Here is an 18,754-nt window from a genome sequence, read left to right on the forward strand (position 1 = left end):
AAGAATTCAAAATATTTTAAGTATAAAACGAAATGATTATCTACTTATATATATATATATGTGTATACAATTAGAAATATATCTTTGTGTTATCAATATGAATAATCAGATAGTTAAAGTGCATTCGTTTGTAAAAGATCACACGCGCTGACTGACTAACGTTTCGGTGAGCTCATAATATTATTCATAATATTATTATCTATATATTATTCAAATAAAACATTTCATAATTTATATTAATTCTATTACATATATAAGATCGTTCTCGTGCTTTGTGAATAATTAAATATCAAGTTTTCAAATTGTGTGTAAATGTTTTTAAAGGAAAATATAAGCATTTCCAAGAAGTTTTGGATCACATTACCTACTTATTTCTATGCTTGTATTTATGATAAGAAACCCATGTAATTCACATTAGGTAAGAGCACTCATCATCAGTATAACATTTTCTAGTACGTCTATTATATTGTATGTAGGTAGTAACATACTACTAGTAAGTACTTACCTATATAATTAGGAATTCATAATTTTGGATTATTCACGTAAATGAAACCTATCTGTATGTTTTGTAAGGCACAATCATTCAGAAGTCAGTACTAATAATTATAATTGGTATACTCAATCGGACAAAAGTGATAGATTCTTTTTTTTTATTCTGCCGATAAAACGACTTTATTTGAATATTATAATATTCTTTACATATAATACCAACTCGGTGGTCTTTGTGAATATGGTAAATACATTTTAAAAACTGAATAAATGTAACCCAAGAATACAATAGATGCTGATAGGGAAAAAGTTAAAAAAAATTCTGGAAAAATATGATTTTCCGTACGAATTTTGAAAAAGTAAATTTTACACGTTCTGTATACAAATTCATATTTTCTTTGTTTTTAATTAAACATTGTGTGTAAACATGACTAACGGTTTTTCCTTGTTGTGTATAATGATGTATAATAATATGTACATTATGACGAGTATCATAGAAAAAATTTAAATAAAACGATATACCATCTATATATTATGTGATATGTATATGATTAGTAATAATACAACACATAGGTGGTATATAATTTGCACAAAAGATGACAAAAAAAAGCTTTGACGTACATTATATAATATGTACTATATTACTATGTCCAAAAATTAAAAGGTAATATTTACAACTGATAATAAATTATAGTATTTATGTAATTATTTGCTCCAGATTAAATTTTAAAATATTACCAAAATTATGAACTCGTAAACTATTTCTTTAATTTTATTTAAATTTATTTAAAACACAAAGATAAAATGTCATTGTAATTCACTGGAAAATTGAGATTAATGTGAAATATATTAATGGTTTGTATAATAAATGTTATCATTTTATTACCTATAGAGTTTAAATTGTCTTTAAAAGGTTATTATTATTTTTTTAACTAACAATAAAAAAAATAAGCATTATAATAAATTAATTATTTTAATTAAACGAATTATTATTAACTATATATATTACATATACCTACATTTTATTTATATATTGTATTTTTTTTAAACTAAATTTTATAAATATTAAAATAATATGATAATAGTATTAAATTATTGTTGCATTTACAATCTTGCATAACAATTTACAGCCCGTCATCTACAAGATAATCTGTAATACTGTAATTTTGAATAATTGTGTAAATTATCGTTTTAGCTCTATAAAAATGTAATAAATTACCATTTTAGAAGGTAAGAAAATATATTTATCAAAATATACTTAGCCCGTATGTGTGGCGTAAATTATATTTTTTCCAATTATTATATGACGTTATCATATATTTTATTGTGCTTATTGCGTAGAATTGAAATAAAATGTCGGATCATAATATATTTAATTATTTATAATAGTCCAAGAACATTTCGTGTTCATTGGTGGATTTAGGATTGGTAGTATGCGCATTAAGCAAACCACTAACATGGTTTTTTCTTATCATTGAACTCAAGGATTTGATTTTAGTAATACTAAGGCGATGTCGTCGTAGCTGTATATTATACTTAAAATTAAAATTTTAATCTAAATTATAACGGAGATGGCGGATGAATAATATAAAGATTAATACATATATCGATGGATAAACATTATGACACTAACTTGTGAACGGCAAGCTGATACTCATGTTGGACAGGAACCCGTCTGGCGGGTACCTGACGAACGGTAGGGACAGCGATGGCGTTATCGTAAGTCTGGTACCGGGTGGCAAGGCCAGCCGACCATCCGTAGTGATCCACAGTAGACGTTTCTGCCGTGAATGAGGCGTGTCCTTCTCCTCAGGCTCGCCATTATAATTGTTTGTGTCATCTGCGCCGGTGACATTGTTCTCAAACCACATCAACAGTAACAACGCGGTCCACAGAGACGATTTCCCAAAGTATATCATTCCTAAAACAAAAATGAGAAAATGTACATACAGTCGACAGTAATCATTATATTTAAAAGGAGAAATAAATTATGTAAAACAAACAGATTTTTTTATTGTTTCAGGTACCATAAGAATCGATAAAATGCACGTACATTACATTTTATAAAAACTGTCTTAAGTCCTAAATTGGCCCTTCAAAAATATTTATCGATAATTCGTGCCATATCATAATATAGGTATATATTATACACACAAATACATAATTGATAATATTATTATACTATACCATTCCATTATTTCATCATTTCCATATGACCACGCAGTATAATATTGTGATAAATCATAAATCGGAGAATTATGATTTTTCCTTTTAACAAACGTGTTTTTTCCGATACTTTCGAGGCCTTCTTTTATACGGCTATGCACAGATTCAAGGCATATTTTGTAATATTATTTATGTATACTCAGTATTTGTTCAAGACAGTCTAGACAATAAATCTTTAACCCGTGGTTAGCGAATACGTTTTGAGTGTAGCGTGGTTTTTTAAACACATTTTTAATTATTTATTACATATTATTGTTTATTTAGTATGTAGCCTGCGAGATTTTTAAAAAATTTTAGGTTTTAGGTTTTAGACGATAGATGTATAAAATATATTTGTATACGTTTAACTAGCTTAAATGGATTTAAACGCACGATTAATCATGGAGTAATTAATTTTGAAATTCAACCGTTGTAAATAATTGACAAGGATAGATTAGATTGAGGCGAGCCTAAGAAAACTAATAATTCGAGAGTATGTGCTGCAGCAGTGGACGCGTCAATGACACACGCTCAAGATAAATTATATTATATGACTGATACACGAAAATCCCTGCAACAATATGAGAAACGATGTGAAAACGAAAAAAAAAATTCCACATTTGTACAATTTAAAATTTTAATCTATAATCAACCCCGCGCTTATTGTTCAGTATATATTATAATATTATGTATTCAAATAAAATTAATTTAAATTCGGACAAGATCATATAATATTTAAGTTGAATACCTACTTTATTTTTTTATATCTTGATTTATTAAACATAGATGTATTATACTAGCTATACTAGCTTATTATTCTGTTATAAAAATTCTGTAAAAAGTTTTTCTGGTGCGTCTCGAAATTACCACCTTTTAATGTTCCGAGTGCGTCCCAAGAAAAAAAGGTTATATTTTTGGCATAGCCCTAGCTAGTGCGTCCCAGTTAATTTTGAGGTACCCAATTATTATCGAAATAATTTTAAATTTTTTCCACTATTTCCAGTGCGTCACAATCATTGCTGTAAAAATTAAGCAACTATATAGTATTATATAGTTGTGGATTTGAACGGACATGGACCAATCGTGCCTAAAACAAAGTTTTCTAATTGCGTTTGTATTCAAATTTGCCTACTTTTAGGTATGAAAATATTGTTGTTCGATCTAATTCCATCAACATCAACAAAACATTCCAAGTACTAAAATGTTTATAGGTACTAAAACTTATTTATCAATCAATTGATTACTGGTTAAAGTGACTAGTATATATATTTTATAAGAAGTATCGGGAATTTTATAAAACGTTATTATTATTACGCAAGTAAAGTAACTTGTTGAATTTGAAGAAAAAAAATTATTTAATTATTTATTTATTTATATTATATTATGTATCAACACTCGTCAAAAAGTTGGTTAGTGTATACATTTATTATATAATTATAACTAACTAATAAGTTTTCCTTAGGTATTGTAAAATGTTTTGAGCGCAATTGATAAACTGCCATTTTAACTACCATACTCGATCGTCAAACCTGAATCTTGAAAGGTTTATTCGATCATTTTATCTTAAATAAGTACCTATAACTGTAGACTGAGGACGCACTCAGGCTATTAATATAATTTGTCGATAACACTGCGGACGCACTCGGACTATGAAAAAGGTAAAAAATAAAAACGGGACGCAGTGATACCCCCCAAAAATTAATCATTATATTAGAATTGCAAGTATTTTAGTTAGATTTATCTCAAACTTTTGGCAGAATACTTTTGTGGAACACTTGAACGTGACGAATCACTATACCTAATAAATGTGATGCTGCCATCATATACAAAATATTTTTTAACGGTAAATTTTCAACTTGTATTTAACCTACCTATATTATTCTTGTTACTTAAATTTAAATGTTGTGATATCTATAAGTATGCATTTGGAATGATATATACGTAGTTCGTAGTGGCCTATTAATTAAAATAAATTACGTTTCATATTAATATTTAATTTACGAAACATAGGTATTGTGTTTTGTTTTAAATTACCATTATACAATTTATAGTTTTGTAAATAATTACCACATATATTATATGTATTTTAAAATCTAATGTCCAGAATATCCATAAGTATAATATAGGTAGGTGTATAAAATACTAAAGATAAGGGTTTGATTTAAAATGATTTTGTAAATTCATTAAATTATATTGAGAGTTACATCTTATAATAGCATACTAACTAAAATTATAATATGTAAGTACTATGTCTGCATTTGCATATCTGTGTATGTTACATCTTACGTGTCAGTGTGTCACTATAACTGGTTTTGAATTATTTCTAGTGATTTTCAACATATTATGTATTTTATATCACTAATAAATAAGTTATATATTTTAAATGTTATTTATTTTCATAATAAATATGCTGTCCAAAATTAATTATAGTTGTATTACCGTTACAGCAACTATACTGTGCATAGATAATACCATCTCCGAAATTCTCAAAAATCAAAATGGAGTTATAAGGTTGACATTTTTATAGATATTATACCTAGTTTATTATCCAGATCAGATTTTGTATATTTTCTCCGGTAACTTTATAACCTGGATTTAAAATAAGTACTTATTTAGGCCTAAGCACTATACATAATACAGTATAATAAGTATGAGTATTTTTTTTTTATACTATATAGTAAACTCAAAACTGGAAAACCATAAATCTTTTACTATTCTAATTTTTGTGTGAGATGTTTTTTTTTTTTTTTTTTTAGGCCTCGGAGAAAGTTAATAAATTAAAAATACTCAATCTACTCAAGAATATAAAAAAAAAACCTACATTCTTTTAAAGATTTCATCATGGAAATTAAAAATTTTGTAAGCTGTGATAATATATAAATCTCCAGGCGACTGACGGCTACGGTAGTCCTCCTGCAGTGGGTTCAAAATTAAAACGTTAAACGTTAATTACGGGCCTAGGATTTAGGGTGTACGACGTACATGGGCAAGACACGTTTTTGATGTAAATCAAAACGTTTTTTTACATGTATACTTACAACACATTTGGGTAACAATATAATACGCATATAGGTACAGTCGGTACAGACATCACGTTTGGCTGTTCGTATGTAGACCGAGTCGCTGCGGTCACCACAGAGGCTATCTGTACACGGTAACCGTGATTACGAATACATAATGTTTTAATACGTGACTATTTAATTACATATTATTATTATTATTATTATTACTATTGCACGTGTGTAAACCATTATGGTTTGGGTATAACGAGAATAGTAGTCTCGTCCTCCAAAGACATTACACCCCGTTTGTATACGCACGGATAATCGTGTATATCCCTAGGTTTAATGCGTATGTCGTTTATAAAGCAAAACGAACAGCAGGGTAGTTGTTTGAAATATTAAAAGCATTAAAGCAATGTGGGAATTCTTTGCGATAGGAACTAAGGAGAAAAAACAATTAAGATCGAACATTTTCTGACAGTGATACATTTGTACCTACTCAGTATATAGTCTGATGATAGATATCGAAGTATTGTAGCAGTCGGATTGATAAAATCAAAATCGAGTTTACCAGTAAAAACAGTATTATTATATTTAATTCCTAAATCCTTACACGAAAAACACATAATGTTTTTATCTCGGCCAATTATCGAGACTTAGGTAAGTATGTGAACGTGGGTGCGCTGTTACCGAAGAACGTTATGGTAAGGTTAGATAATATATTATTATTATCGTTTTTCGAATGGAATATGTTAAAAAAAATATACTGCTTCGAAAATAATAATATCGACGATGTAACGAAAAAATATTGACACATATTATTATTATATTATATACATTAGTTTCTAGGAATTTTGAAAGCTATAATATTAAATCGAATCCAGTGGAAACGACCCTATAAGCTGCGAAATACAATTTCAAATAACTCGCCGAGAATAAGATCGTCTAGTTGGCCTCTCCACCTATACATCATGTAAGTTGTAATCTGTATACTTATCACGATGAAAAACAGTACGGTGGACATATACACGGATATGTTTGAAACGAATTTCTATGAAAGAAAAAGGTAAGTTATTTTAAAATTCTTGTCGTCGTCAGAAGTATTTTTTTCCAAACGTTTCGTGCAATGCACATAATATGTATAATGTCGTTATATATTTTTGGTATAATATGTCGTCTACATCGATTTTCTAACACTGCGACGTGATGCGTTGTTCCTTCCCAAGGGATACGATGATCGCTGTCGTACCGTCGGTATAATGTATGATATATAGATCCCCTCGTCTGCGGTGTGACTTCTGCAACATTTTGGCCCGAAACCGAAATTAGAAGACTCACTTTACAGACTCGTGACGGAGGTAAACCATTATACAGGAAATCATAGCGAAAGATTTTTTCCTAATGTTTTTAGTAACTGTGCTGAGGTCTTCGATTTACTAGCGTCCGTATAAATAAATATTATTACAATTTAAATTCATTATATTCATCGTACTATATGCGTTAAATTCGTTTAATACCAGTGCCTTATTATTATGTATAGGTGATTCACCAAACATGCTTACCCGCACAGTTTTTCGTTTCTTAATGATTAATGAATTTAATAAAATCCTGATTTTAAGAATTTTTAAAAATACCTAATAAAGACCATATTTTAAAATATTTAAGGTTTTTTGTACTATTTGAGGAGAGTCCCACGGTGATATAAACTTCTATTTTTCAAATTAAAATCCTCCATTTTATATTGTAAATTACATTGTGTATAATACTTTTTAAAAATGTGCTTACTTAATTCTAAAATTCAAACGAGTTGTTTTTAGTTATTAAAATGTTTATATATTAAGGATAAAAACACTTGAAAATGGATTTAAAACAAATATATATAAAATATTTATAATATTTGAAATAATTGACCATTTATATAAATTATATAAATATTAATAAATTAATACTAAAATTTTCAAATTACTATTGTCCACCATATCTTTCAAACTCTCAAAACTACCCGTTTGAATTTTGACTGTGAAACGTAAAAATTTTCCAATAAACGATTTATTTAGTAAGAAAGAGAAATTTTCATTTAATAAACATAATTTTGTATTTGCGATATACACTTCTTAAGTAATACAAAAAACCTTTAGAAATTTAAAATACGGTGTCCGAGTATATTTAAAAATTGTAAAGATTAGATTTTGAATGATTGTGCTGTTGAAACGGGAGTGAGCATGCTCAGTGAATCACTCTGTATAATATTAAGTTTAACACTTTAGTCACATAATTATATCAGTAGTATAGTAATAACAATATTGTCAAATGTGTAACAAACCGGTCGTGTAACCATTGTAAGCGCGTGCGGTAGGTAAAAGACTATTCACTTTCCACGCGCGTACACATTGTCAAAGCGAATGTGTCGACGATAAAAAGAGTAAAAAAATAAAATAAAACCTTCCGTAGGCATTTACCGTAGATACGTCACGATAATAATAATAATAATAATAATAACGATTCGAGCCTCCGTATCGTCGGACGAGAACGGACTCGGTTATATTATTGTTATTATATTATTATTATATAGTAGTACGGCAGGTATTATAGAGCCGGCGGCGGAAAATAATATTATTAGGTACCTATCATACCTATATATATATATATTATATTATTTAGGCGGTGGCGCACCGACGGTCGGCCGGCCACGTGCTCTTGCATTCATATAGTGGTGTCCGGACATGGGCGTGCGGAGGAGGACTCCTGCAGGACAACCGAGTAGGAGACCATTGTGACGTGTTCGGTGCCAGCGCGTAAAATATTATTATTACTATTATTAACACTATCATCATCATCGTCGTCGTCGTCGTCGTTTTCGTAGTCGTCGTCGTCATTATTATTATTATCATCATCATTATCGTATAGTTGTACACGGCCCGTGCTGCAGTGGAGCGCGTGTGCACGCCGAAATGTCGTCGACGAAATAACCATTGTGGATGACACGCGGAACGGAATGTATTATTTTTTTTCATGTATTTCCACCCACCCATCATCAAACCTATACATCGCAATATTATATTATTATAAATCGTGTCAAGACTACGACGACGCACGGCGATCATAATATTATACGCGTCATATTATTATAGGTATACTGAGATGATAGTATTATATGAAGTGTTGTTGTTGTTGTTGTTATTGGCCAGTTATTATATGGAGACTGCAACGCGACAGAAGTCTGCTACCACTATATAGTAGCATAGTGTGTACGGCGGTGATAACAGTAATTATGCGTACTGTGAGTGTGTTTCGTTGATAATACGATCGAGCCAACAACCATAATATTTTAATACGTTATAAAAATATAGAATCGTAATTATTATGTTGCTACGTGTAATATTATAACGCAATATTCTGTGTTTAAAGTGGCACGAGACGGCAAAGGGTACCTATACTGCTGCGATCTCTACAAATATTTTCAGCATCCCAACGTGTAAACACTATATACACCGATTTCGCAATCGATAACGTGGGGTGGTCCTCGTGGCTCATATTCATTAGTATCTCTTATTGTCTAAAGAACACCATATGATTATAAATTTAGTTAACATGTAAACTTCTCACTTTTGATAATCCAAACTCTATCACGTATCATTTCTAATAAATGAATTCTAATGAAAAGTATTTAATAAACTAATTTAAGATTTTGAAAAAAATAATTTTAATGAAAGTATTTTGATTTAATTTAAACGCTCGAGCGTATCAGCAAATCTTAAAAAAATATATATTAAATAGGGAGATTGAACTTGCCTGTGCCCATCGGCCTCATCACTTTAACCCATGTATTAAGTTCGTAAGTTATTATTTTAAATAGTTAGTACATGATCGTATGTATTATAGTAGGTTACTAACTATAAATTACATTTGACTTATTCGTCGTGCACTCGTGCACTATTGTATTCTGCAGTGGCGTATTTACGGAATAAAAGGGGTGGGGCACCAAAAACTAATTGAAAATACACCATCGGCTATCGCCTATTGCGCATTGTTTCATGACTGCGTTGATTCGACCACAATATAATAATATTGTTTTTATTTATTCATTTCGTTCGCCAAACTGTGTATACGTAGCTATAAAGAGAGATGGTTTAAAGTGTATTTACGTATTTTATGAGACGAGGAAAACGAGTATTGGGTAGAAAATAAATTGTATGATAAAATAAGATCCGTCTGAGATTTCGGAAATCTGACAGCTGTCGGCCACCACAGAGCCCGGGCGCGGGATCGTCCGATATCCATCGTGTCAAAGTCGTCTTGTCTCGGCGCTCAAGCTTTTTCTAAAATGCGAAAAAAAATCAAAGCACTTGATAAAAACGTCGACCGACAGACTTACGACGATGAAAATATTCACATCATAATCCACAAATATTGATATTATATAGGTAGCTAACCTAATATTGAGAACTCCGGGAGTCGGGGAAAATTCGTTTTTCGGTAAAAATTGCAATATATTATTATTATTATAATAACAAAATTATCGAAATAATACATCTTTATTTGTTATAAAATTAAATGTTTATCTTTTTTTTTAATGCATTGTAATAGGTACTATAATCATCGTGGTTATTACGTATCAATAACCGCGAACTAACTACTAAGGTGATAATTAAAATCAATTCGAAAGTCCATACTGTATATAAATCACATTTTAGTTTTACAAGTAACGAAACAAGGAAAATAAAAAATACAGATACAAAATATGATATGTTATTCATTACAAAATGTTGAACTCTTGCCTATTCTGCATAACAAATATTTAAATATCATTATACAACTAATCATATTATACTCTATTAAAATTCAATTTTTATAAATTATTTTAAAATTTAATTTCCGCAGAAAATGATTTTTCAATAAAGATAAAATAAAATAATTATTTTTTGGAAAAATGCTGTTTTATGATGATTTTTAAATTATGTAAAAAAAAAAATAAGAAAATTCTAAATACCTTAGAACTTTACGAGAAAACGAGTGTTTCGTTCAGGCAGACGCCATCGCCAGCTGCAGTATAGCCGCGTATACAGGTACCTACACGCGTTCGTATACGATCTAATCAGACTTTTATAGTCTTATCAACGTATAAATTGTCTCGAAATGTATACGATTTCATTTTAATATTTAATGTGCGACAATAACGACAGGGTACTGTTTTATTTGTCCATGATGTACCATCCATACGTACGTACGGCGAAAAAAGAAAATATATTGAATAAATAATTAGACGTGTTTCGAGGTCTGCAGCGAGGCACGTCGCGCGTCTGGCTGGTCTCCACTTGTTCGCACACACAGACACATACACACATATACAGTATAAACTAATGTACCGTTATGTGTTATATTTGCGCGCGGAATTAATCGACCATTTTGTCCGTACAGAAGAATTATATCGACCCTTGTTCGGCAACAGCGGCGGCGTTAGTATACGTCATGAGATTCTGTACGCCGCCGTCGCCGATGCGGTCTCTGGTCCATATATACCTATACGCGAACGCGAGCACAATACACCGGGTAATTGGTAATCAACGAGTTTTCGCGCTGACCGATCTTCGAGTGCGGCGGTGGCGGCAACCGCGCGTGCTGGGCGACCTGATTCTTTTTATAATTTCATTTTATTTCATTTTTTTGCGAGCTCGCGAACGGGTTAGCGACTATTATACGCGATGAGTATATATAAATATATAATATCATCATACCTATATTGGCAAATGTGTACCCATTGGTAATTTTTTTTTTAAATATCATCATTTAGGTCGTCAAAAATAGCAGTAATTGACAGACGAATGATGTACTCGTATAATATTATATTATATCTATACCCACGACGACCATTAGAAATAATAATAATAATAATATTTAATATTATATTTTTATTTTTTATCAATATGGTAATATTATAGCATATAACAATATCATGTTGTTAAGTCTCCTATTTACTATAATATAATATAGTGTGTACGACGGCATTTTATTATTATATAGATTATAGGTAATCATGTTTCGCATTAAAATATTTCAATAATTTATGATTAATTTCTAAGTCGAATAAAAAAACAACAGCATATTATGTCATGTCATAAGCACTAATGAATTTCAACCATACGTTCTTGTAATTGTAAAATTTGATGTATTACCTACACATTGTACCCTCTGGAAACCAAGGTGTTTTATTATTACGGATTTTGTGAAAAATGAAAATTGTAAATACATTTTTCTTAAAATTAAGACTTTTCGATTTATTCACGCGCTTATTATAATTATTTGATTACGTAGTGGATTACGATTTTTAATCATGCAAAAAAATTCAACATATATTACATTTCTATATATTTTAATTTATACTGTAAGTGTACACAGTAATGATTTTATATAAACGCATTATTAACGTATTATTTTATTTATTCCCGGGTACTATTATTACAATAAAGAACATTGAAAAACAATTTATCTTTAGGAATTGACAAAGAAAAAAACAAATTTTGTTTAATTTTATAATATTAGGTTTATAAATACCCGATATTACTAAACAAAAATAACGCGACCCGAAGTAATATCTGAGTTTGTTTATTTTCGTTTTCTTCAAGTAGGTATTTACAATATATTATACGGTTAAAATACGTTTTAAAATTGAAAAATAATAATTAGTTTTAAAAGCCTCTCTATTTCGTGTTCCTCGTTCCACAGTGTAAATAATTAAAGACAATTACTATTACCTTAGGTCCGGTTACTATCATATTTTCGTTCCGCTCGACGCTGCAAGTCAAAGACAATTATCATACCCGAGGCTAAGTCACTATATTACTATTATTATCATTAACTTATTACCGACAGAATATATAATATTCAATTAACTGCGCGGTGTTGAAAAATGTTATTTCATGTCGCCGAATCTATACAGAACAAATCATTCGGTATTATAGATACCTGCCTACCTACCTATAAATTATTTGATTGTAGAACACCCGCGCGTACAGTTTGTACACAGAACGTGCATACAATTATTTGATTTGTATTTATTTTTCAAAATTAATTTGCTTTTCTCGGTTTACGTAACTATATTATATATATGTATTTATGTAATTACGTCCTTTGCGGTTTCTTCGTTGGTTGTAATACACACACATACACACACTCACACTCGACAGACATCTGCATCCAACTGCAGTGCACGTACCATAGGTAGGTAGGTACCCTTAATGACGGTTGCGGCGCTTCTAAACAACGTTATAGTGATGGCAATGCCAAATCCGTCCGAGTGATATATCCGGATGTCGTGGACCGGAATTTCGTGAGACGGTACAACATGTATTAAACCGTGTACGTACGCGCGTGTACCGATTCATCAAATGATATATTATATTATTGTATTATATATTATTATTATTACACGAAATTATATTGCCGACCGCCGTGACACGTTGCCCTTATGACACGATTACCGGACCGGTTTTTCGTCTGCATTACCACTTTTACACAAACCCATTACACACTATAATACATTATTATTATATTATAGTATTACACTGCCCCGACGATATGGATAGCGAAAACGAACTACACACATATTACGGTTTTTTTCTCTTTTTTTTTTTTGATTATTATTTTAACTTCTCTATAGTTAACTGCAGCTGAGAATAAACAAGGAAATGTGTAATCGAAACGCGACGGTACGGTATGCATGGCGTGTGTATCTTAAAAAACGAGAACCGGCAACCGGACTTATCCAGAATGATATTGGTATATATATAAAAAAAAAAAAATGTCCAAGTCACAATTACGGATCGGTGACCATCGTCGCGGTGTAAGTAGTACACACCACGACCAGTTTCGCCGGGTTAATCTTCCACCGCGGGTAACATTATAATATTATATGATATCTATAATATTATTATGTTGTACGATGCGGAAACCGTTTTGAAATCGGATTCGAAGAAATGCACTGTAATCGCGCCGGTAAAATATTTGTAACAACGAACGATGAGTATTGTAGTAGGTATTGAATTTTTTAAATTTTTATTGACGCCCAGAACGAGAAATATTTCCAGATTGGTTTTGTATGATATTCTAGAAGTCAACAGCCGAGTCGCGGTTGAACACTGAACAAAACGGATTATAGTTATAATAATATATGCGCAGGTATTTATATTTACCTACCATTTATTGAAGTTTTGCCAAACTGTAAACAGAAAATAATTACTGTCTGGTGTGGTCAAGTACATGATACTTAGAAATGTGCAGATAATCGATGGTCGAGGACCTATCGGAAGAATAGATTTTAATTTTCCCATATATTATATTTTATTACAAGCGCTGACTCTAACTATTATGTCTCTAAATTTAAATTCAAAGTATTTTTATAAGAGGAAATATTAATGGGAAAATCGTGGTTTTTGAGAATGGAAATTGTTAGTTGGTAAAATATGTTCGCTCGTAAAACGCAATGTTGATTCTGTATACGCATAAACCTAGATATCCATATGACCTTATACTTCCCGAGACACATACGGAGAAAACACGATCGGTTAAATTAAAAAAAAAATAATAATATTATATTTTAAAATACTATTTATTAAGGGTTAATTATTTAATCGTGAAAAAAGGATAAGTCAGTTTAACTGATTAAATCAGAATTAAATATACTAGCGACTAGTTTACAATGTTTCGTGGAAAAATAATCTTACAATATTTTCATCGAGTAAAGATCGTGTAATGTGCAATGCAAAATCATATGTGCTTCGACCGTATTTTCTAAATATATGAAAATATGTCTTAATAACCCTTAATTATATACAATATGTAATAATCTTAAATAATAATATATGATTAAAGACAAAATAAACTTCTGCAATAATTAAGTTAAAGTAAATATTCTATTAGCAATTGAAACGCCAGCGAACATACATCCGTGAAGATAATTAGTACCTATTTTATTTAACAATGTACAATGAATGTAGTAATGGTAAGTATTCACACATAATTTAATATACTTCCTTCGGATGTTGTGGTTTTTAACGTTATTTTTCTAGAAAATTGTAACTAATAAATAAATCATGTGTTTTTGATTATTGTTAACAGATAATCAATTTATGCATGAACCAACTAGGATATACATAATATAATTGAATATTATGTAAAATAAGTAATGATATATCTGCAAAGCTTTTATGTGTTGTTATCTCCAACCACACCTAATACTCAATATAAAAATAAAAATTTGATAAATAATATACTACAATATTATATTATGCTTTTAATTTCAGGAATTTATTTAGACACGTGGTTGCCGGACCTGTAACGATTTACGATTTAACGATGTATGCGTATGTGTACACGGTGAACAATTTTGTATGATATATCATTATATACCCGAACCACCAAGATTTCGGTAGGAAATTACATATTTTATGGTTCATATCGTTTTCATGTTATGAGGTGATAAAAAATTAAGTAGGTACGTTTTAATTTTTAATATCGAGTCTACAATAATAAGTACACGGAACTAAAAATGGAACAACTATTATAAAAATAATAAAAATAATTATAGCCAATCGCACTACTCGAATACCGAATACTGTACGTACCTATATCATCGTATACTTTCTGAGATGCGCGTGGCATACAAATTATTATCATTCGATATGAACTTGTTCTTCTAAAATCAAACGTAGTCTTGGGTAAATTAAATTATAAGCTATTCGATTTCGTAAAGAGATGATTATCATAATCTCATAGGGCTAGGTACGTATTATTATTTAATTTATTAGAAAAACAATCTTACACTACAATTAAAGCAACACAATTTAAAAAAACTTTTTTCAAAAATAAAATAAAAAACTCCTATAAAAATGTTTTAGATTGCATCATTTATTTTCTCAAATGAATGAATAATATCAATTTTAGAGTGGTTTTTAGTATACATTTTCAAAAATAAAGAAAGAAAATAAATATGTACATACACAGATATTTGTTTGAAATCTGGTTTTGAAAACTAGCACGTTTTTTTTTTGTCGTTTGCGTGTTTGTAAACACACAAGTATTTTTTAATTTGAATTTCGATGAGATCTATTCAAACAAGTTTTATTCAATAGGAACTTGCTTTACAAAAAAATAGCCTCATTTGAAAATAAATTATTTTCAGTACTAGGTATATTTAATTCTAGTTTGTATTCTAAATTTTTTTTCGGAAATATCGATTAAATTAATACGTATGTTAAAAATTCAATTTCAAAAATAAACGTTTATTCAATCTAAAAAATTATACAAAAAATGCGTTTATACATTTACGAGTCTCGTAAAATAAGCATACATAATATACTACTGTATAGTACAAGGTAGGTATTAATGTAAATTCAAATTTAATTCTTATATTCTAAAGCCTATGTTTAAAAGTTTATTTTACTATTTTTATGGTTTAAATTTTATATTTAAAAAAATCATTCTTAGATTATATTATGGAGTAAGTTCAAATATTGAAAATATATAGAAAATAATTTACTTTGGTCCATGATCCAATAAATTCATAACATAAATATTTATTTTTGACATTTTTATTAGATAGTTAAATTATAAAACACTATTATTATCATTGTTTTATTAATTTTCATAAATCTCATATTAAGATCAGATAGACCTAAATTTTTGTTTAAAAGTTTCTCTGAAATAAAAACCGATAAGATTTTGAGGACTGTTAAAGTTTGTAGAACTAACAGAAGAAAAATATCTAATAACCCAGAGGGTTTAGTAGAAATAACATTTATCAATTGTCTAATGTGATGTATAGAATAACTTTTACAGTGATAGTAATTGAAGATTTTTGTGAATGTGCCCGGAGATGTCCTAATCCAGTTCAACAGTGTAAAGAAATATCATGCTGTGATAGGGTTTTATATTGATCTAATAAAATATTGCTAAAAGCATCACGAGTCACAACTATTATAACAAAAGTGTAAATAGTCATTTCGTTTGTTTGTATCATTTATTTTATAGTTTTCTTTTTTTTATCATTTCGTGTTTAAAAAAAAATAGAAATCATGTCATTAGAATCTAATTATTTAGTCAGATCTTTAATTTAGTCATAATTAGCCAGTAGGGATGTCAATATTTACGTTTATATACGTGCATCTACATTTTTCAAACAAATTCGTAATTTTTATTTCTCGTACAAATGTATGGATTTAAAATATAACTTTCTATAATTTGGCGTGTTCATTTTAATTAGAATCATACATAGACTATATATGCTCCACTTATAATGTAATAATTTAAAATACCGGAGAAAATGTATATGTATATATTGTTTTACTAATAATATTTTGTTTTCGTACAAAAGAAATACAGTTGTATACTGTATACTTTTAATTAATGATTGTTAGTTAATTAACAACAGATGGAAAAGTATATATTATTATTATTATTATTATTATTATTACAGGTACCTACATTTTTTTTTAAGACTACTGTAACTGGAATTTGTTTGAAAATACGTTGAACTGGTCGTAAAAGGATGTACGGAATACTATATCGAAAAATAATTTTTTTTATAAACAAATATTATATTTATACAAAAACATTAAAAAAAAAGATTTATGAACATTATATAAAACTTTAATAATGGTGTAATAATAACAATATTTACTTGCATCATGATGTTACATTTTAAACATTATTAATTTATGAATTTGTTTTTTATATAAATAGTTTACTTAAATATAGATATAAAAGAAACAAATCATTCTATTATAAAGAATTTTTAATAATAATGAAAACAAAAGCTTTTCATAATAATTATATTTTTATATTACAGTTATTTGTTCGATGGATTTTATTATAAATTATCATTAAACGACAATATTCAGTATATTAGATAGAATCTATTGTTATTAGTGTTATTACTTATTGGTATAACAATGTAAATAATAAAACCATATTAATTTAGTGCATAAATTATGCTTAATTTTAAGATTGCTTAAAAAAAAATTAAAAAAATCAAATATGTAATTTACCTTATCTATACATGTTATACTATGTAGAGTGTATTGATTAAAAAGTATTTTAAATTTTACTAAAATAAAATATATACATTTACAAATGCAAAACCTATTCATATTCTAACCTATATAATAAATGTGTTTAGAAATCAAAGATAATAATTTCATTATTATCTACCGGTAAACTCATTAAATGTTTGAGCCTCTGTAATAGGTAATGTGTATCATTACAATAATATTATGATTGTTGTATCCAAAACGTGTAATGAATGAAATACAACAACACGTAATAGTTTGAATAAAAATTTGTTTTAATTTTGTAGGTACATATTTTCCTCGAATAACTGTTACTTAACTAAATTAAATACCCGAGTAGGTATGTAAAAAAAAACCATTATTATTTACTACAAGTACACATAATTACTTATTATATTATTACCGTCAGTTATGTTTTAAGGGATTTACGTGGGCGTGAGATTAAAAATATAGTTGGAAAAAAAAATGCCCAAAAGCGACTACAGTGCCGTTGAATACACAGTTATTACGATCACTGGGAAAACTAATTGTTTCAAAAATCGTCCGCTCGAATTTACTGCGCATGTGTGTAAAATGTAAATACCAAATTACGTGTAGAACCGGTTCCCGCACGGGGTCAAGCCTTGACCGAGTGCTAACGCGCTTAATTTATACAATCACGGGCATATTATATATATTATAATAATATTATAATCGGCTAGTAGTGGATAACAACATTATGGTAGGCTGCAGTAAGGTACCACCGGAAGAATAGTAAATTAATGTGAACATTGCGACCGAAACACATTTTGGGCGTCCGCTCTGATAGAAACTCGACGTCGACGTCTCATTATACGCGTTTAATATATTATCGCTTTCATTTCTTTTTCTTTTTCCACCGCCGATATTGATTTCTAGTATAAGCAATATCTCCGTTCGTCTCAGTGGACAATCGTGTAGTTATTAACTTGTCAAATAGCGTTCTTATCGTACCACTTTGGGTCACCGCCGCGGAAT

At 29.2% G+C, this 18,754-nt stretch overlaps 1 protein-coding gene across 3 annotated transcripts in view; it reads right to left on the reverse strand.

The window, feature by feature from the left end:
* LOC132928521 (uncharacterized) overlaps positions 1 to 18,754 on the reverse strand; it is a 41,415-nt gene that overhangs the window by 13,630 nt on the left and 9,031 nt on the right. For all 3 annotated transcript variants that reach the window (XM_060993270.1, XM_060993261.1, XM_060993278.1), the window contains one exon: positions 2,123 to 2,410. In XM_060993270.1, the coding sequence (XP_060849253.1) occupies positions 2,123 to 2,408 (286 nt within the window). In that variant the 5' untranslated portion in view covers positions 2,409 to 2,410. The remainder of the gene's footprint in view (positions 1 to 2,122; positions 2,411 to 18,754) is intronic.

This window comes from Rhopalosiphum padi, chromosome 1 (genome assembly GCF_020882245.1).
Source record: "Rhopalosiphum padi isolate XX-2018 chromosome 1, ASM2088224v1, whole genome shotgun sequence".
NCBI classification, from domain to species: Eukaryota; Metazoa; Arthropoda; class Insecta; order Hemiptera; family Aphididae; genus Rhopalosiphum; species Rhopalosiphum padi.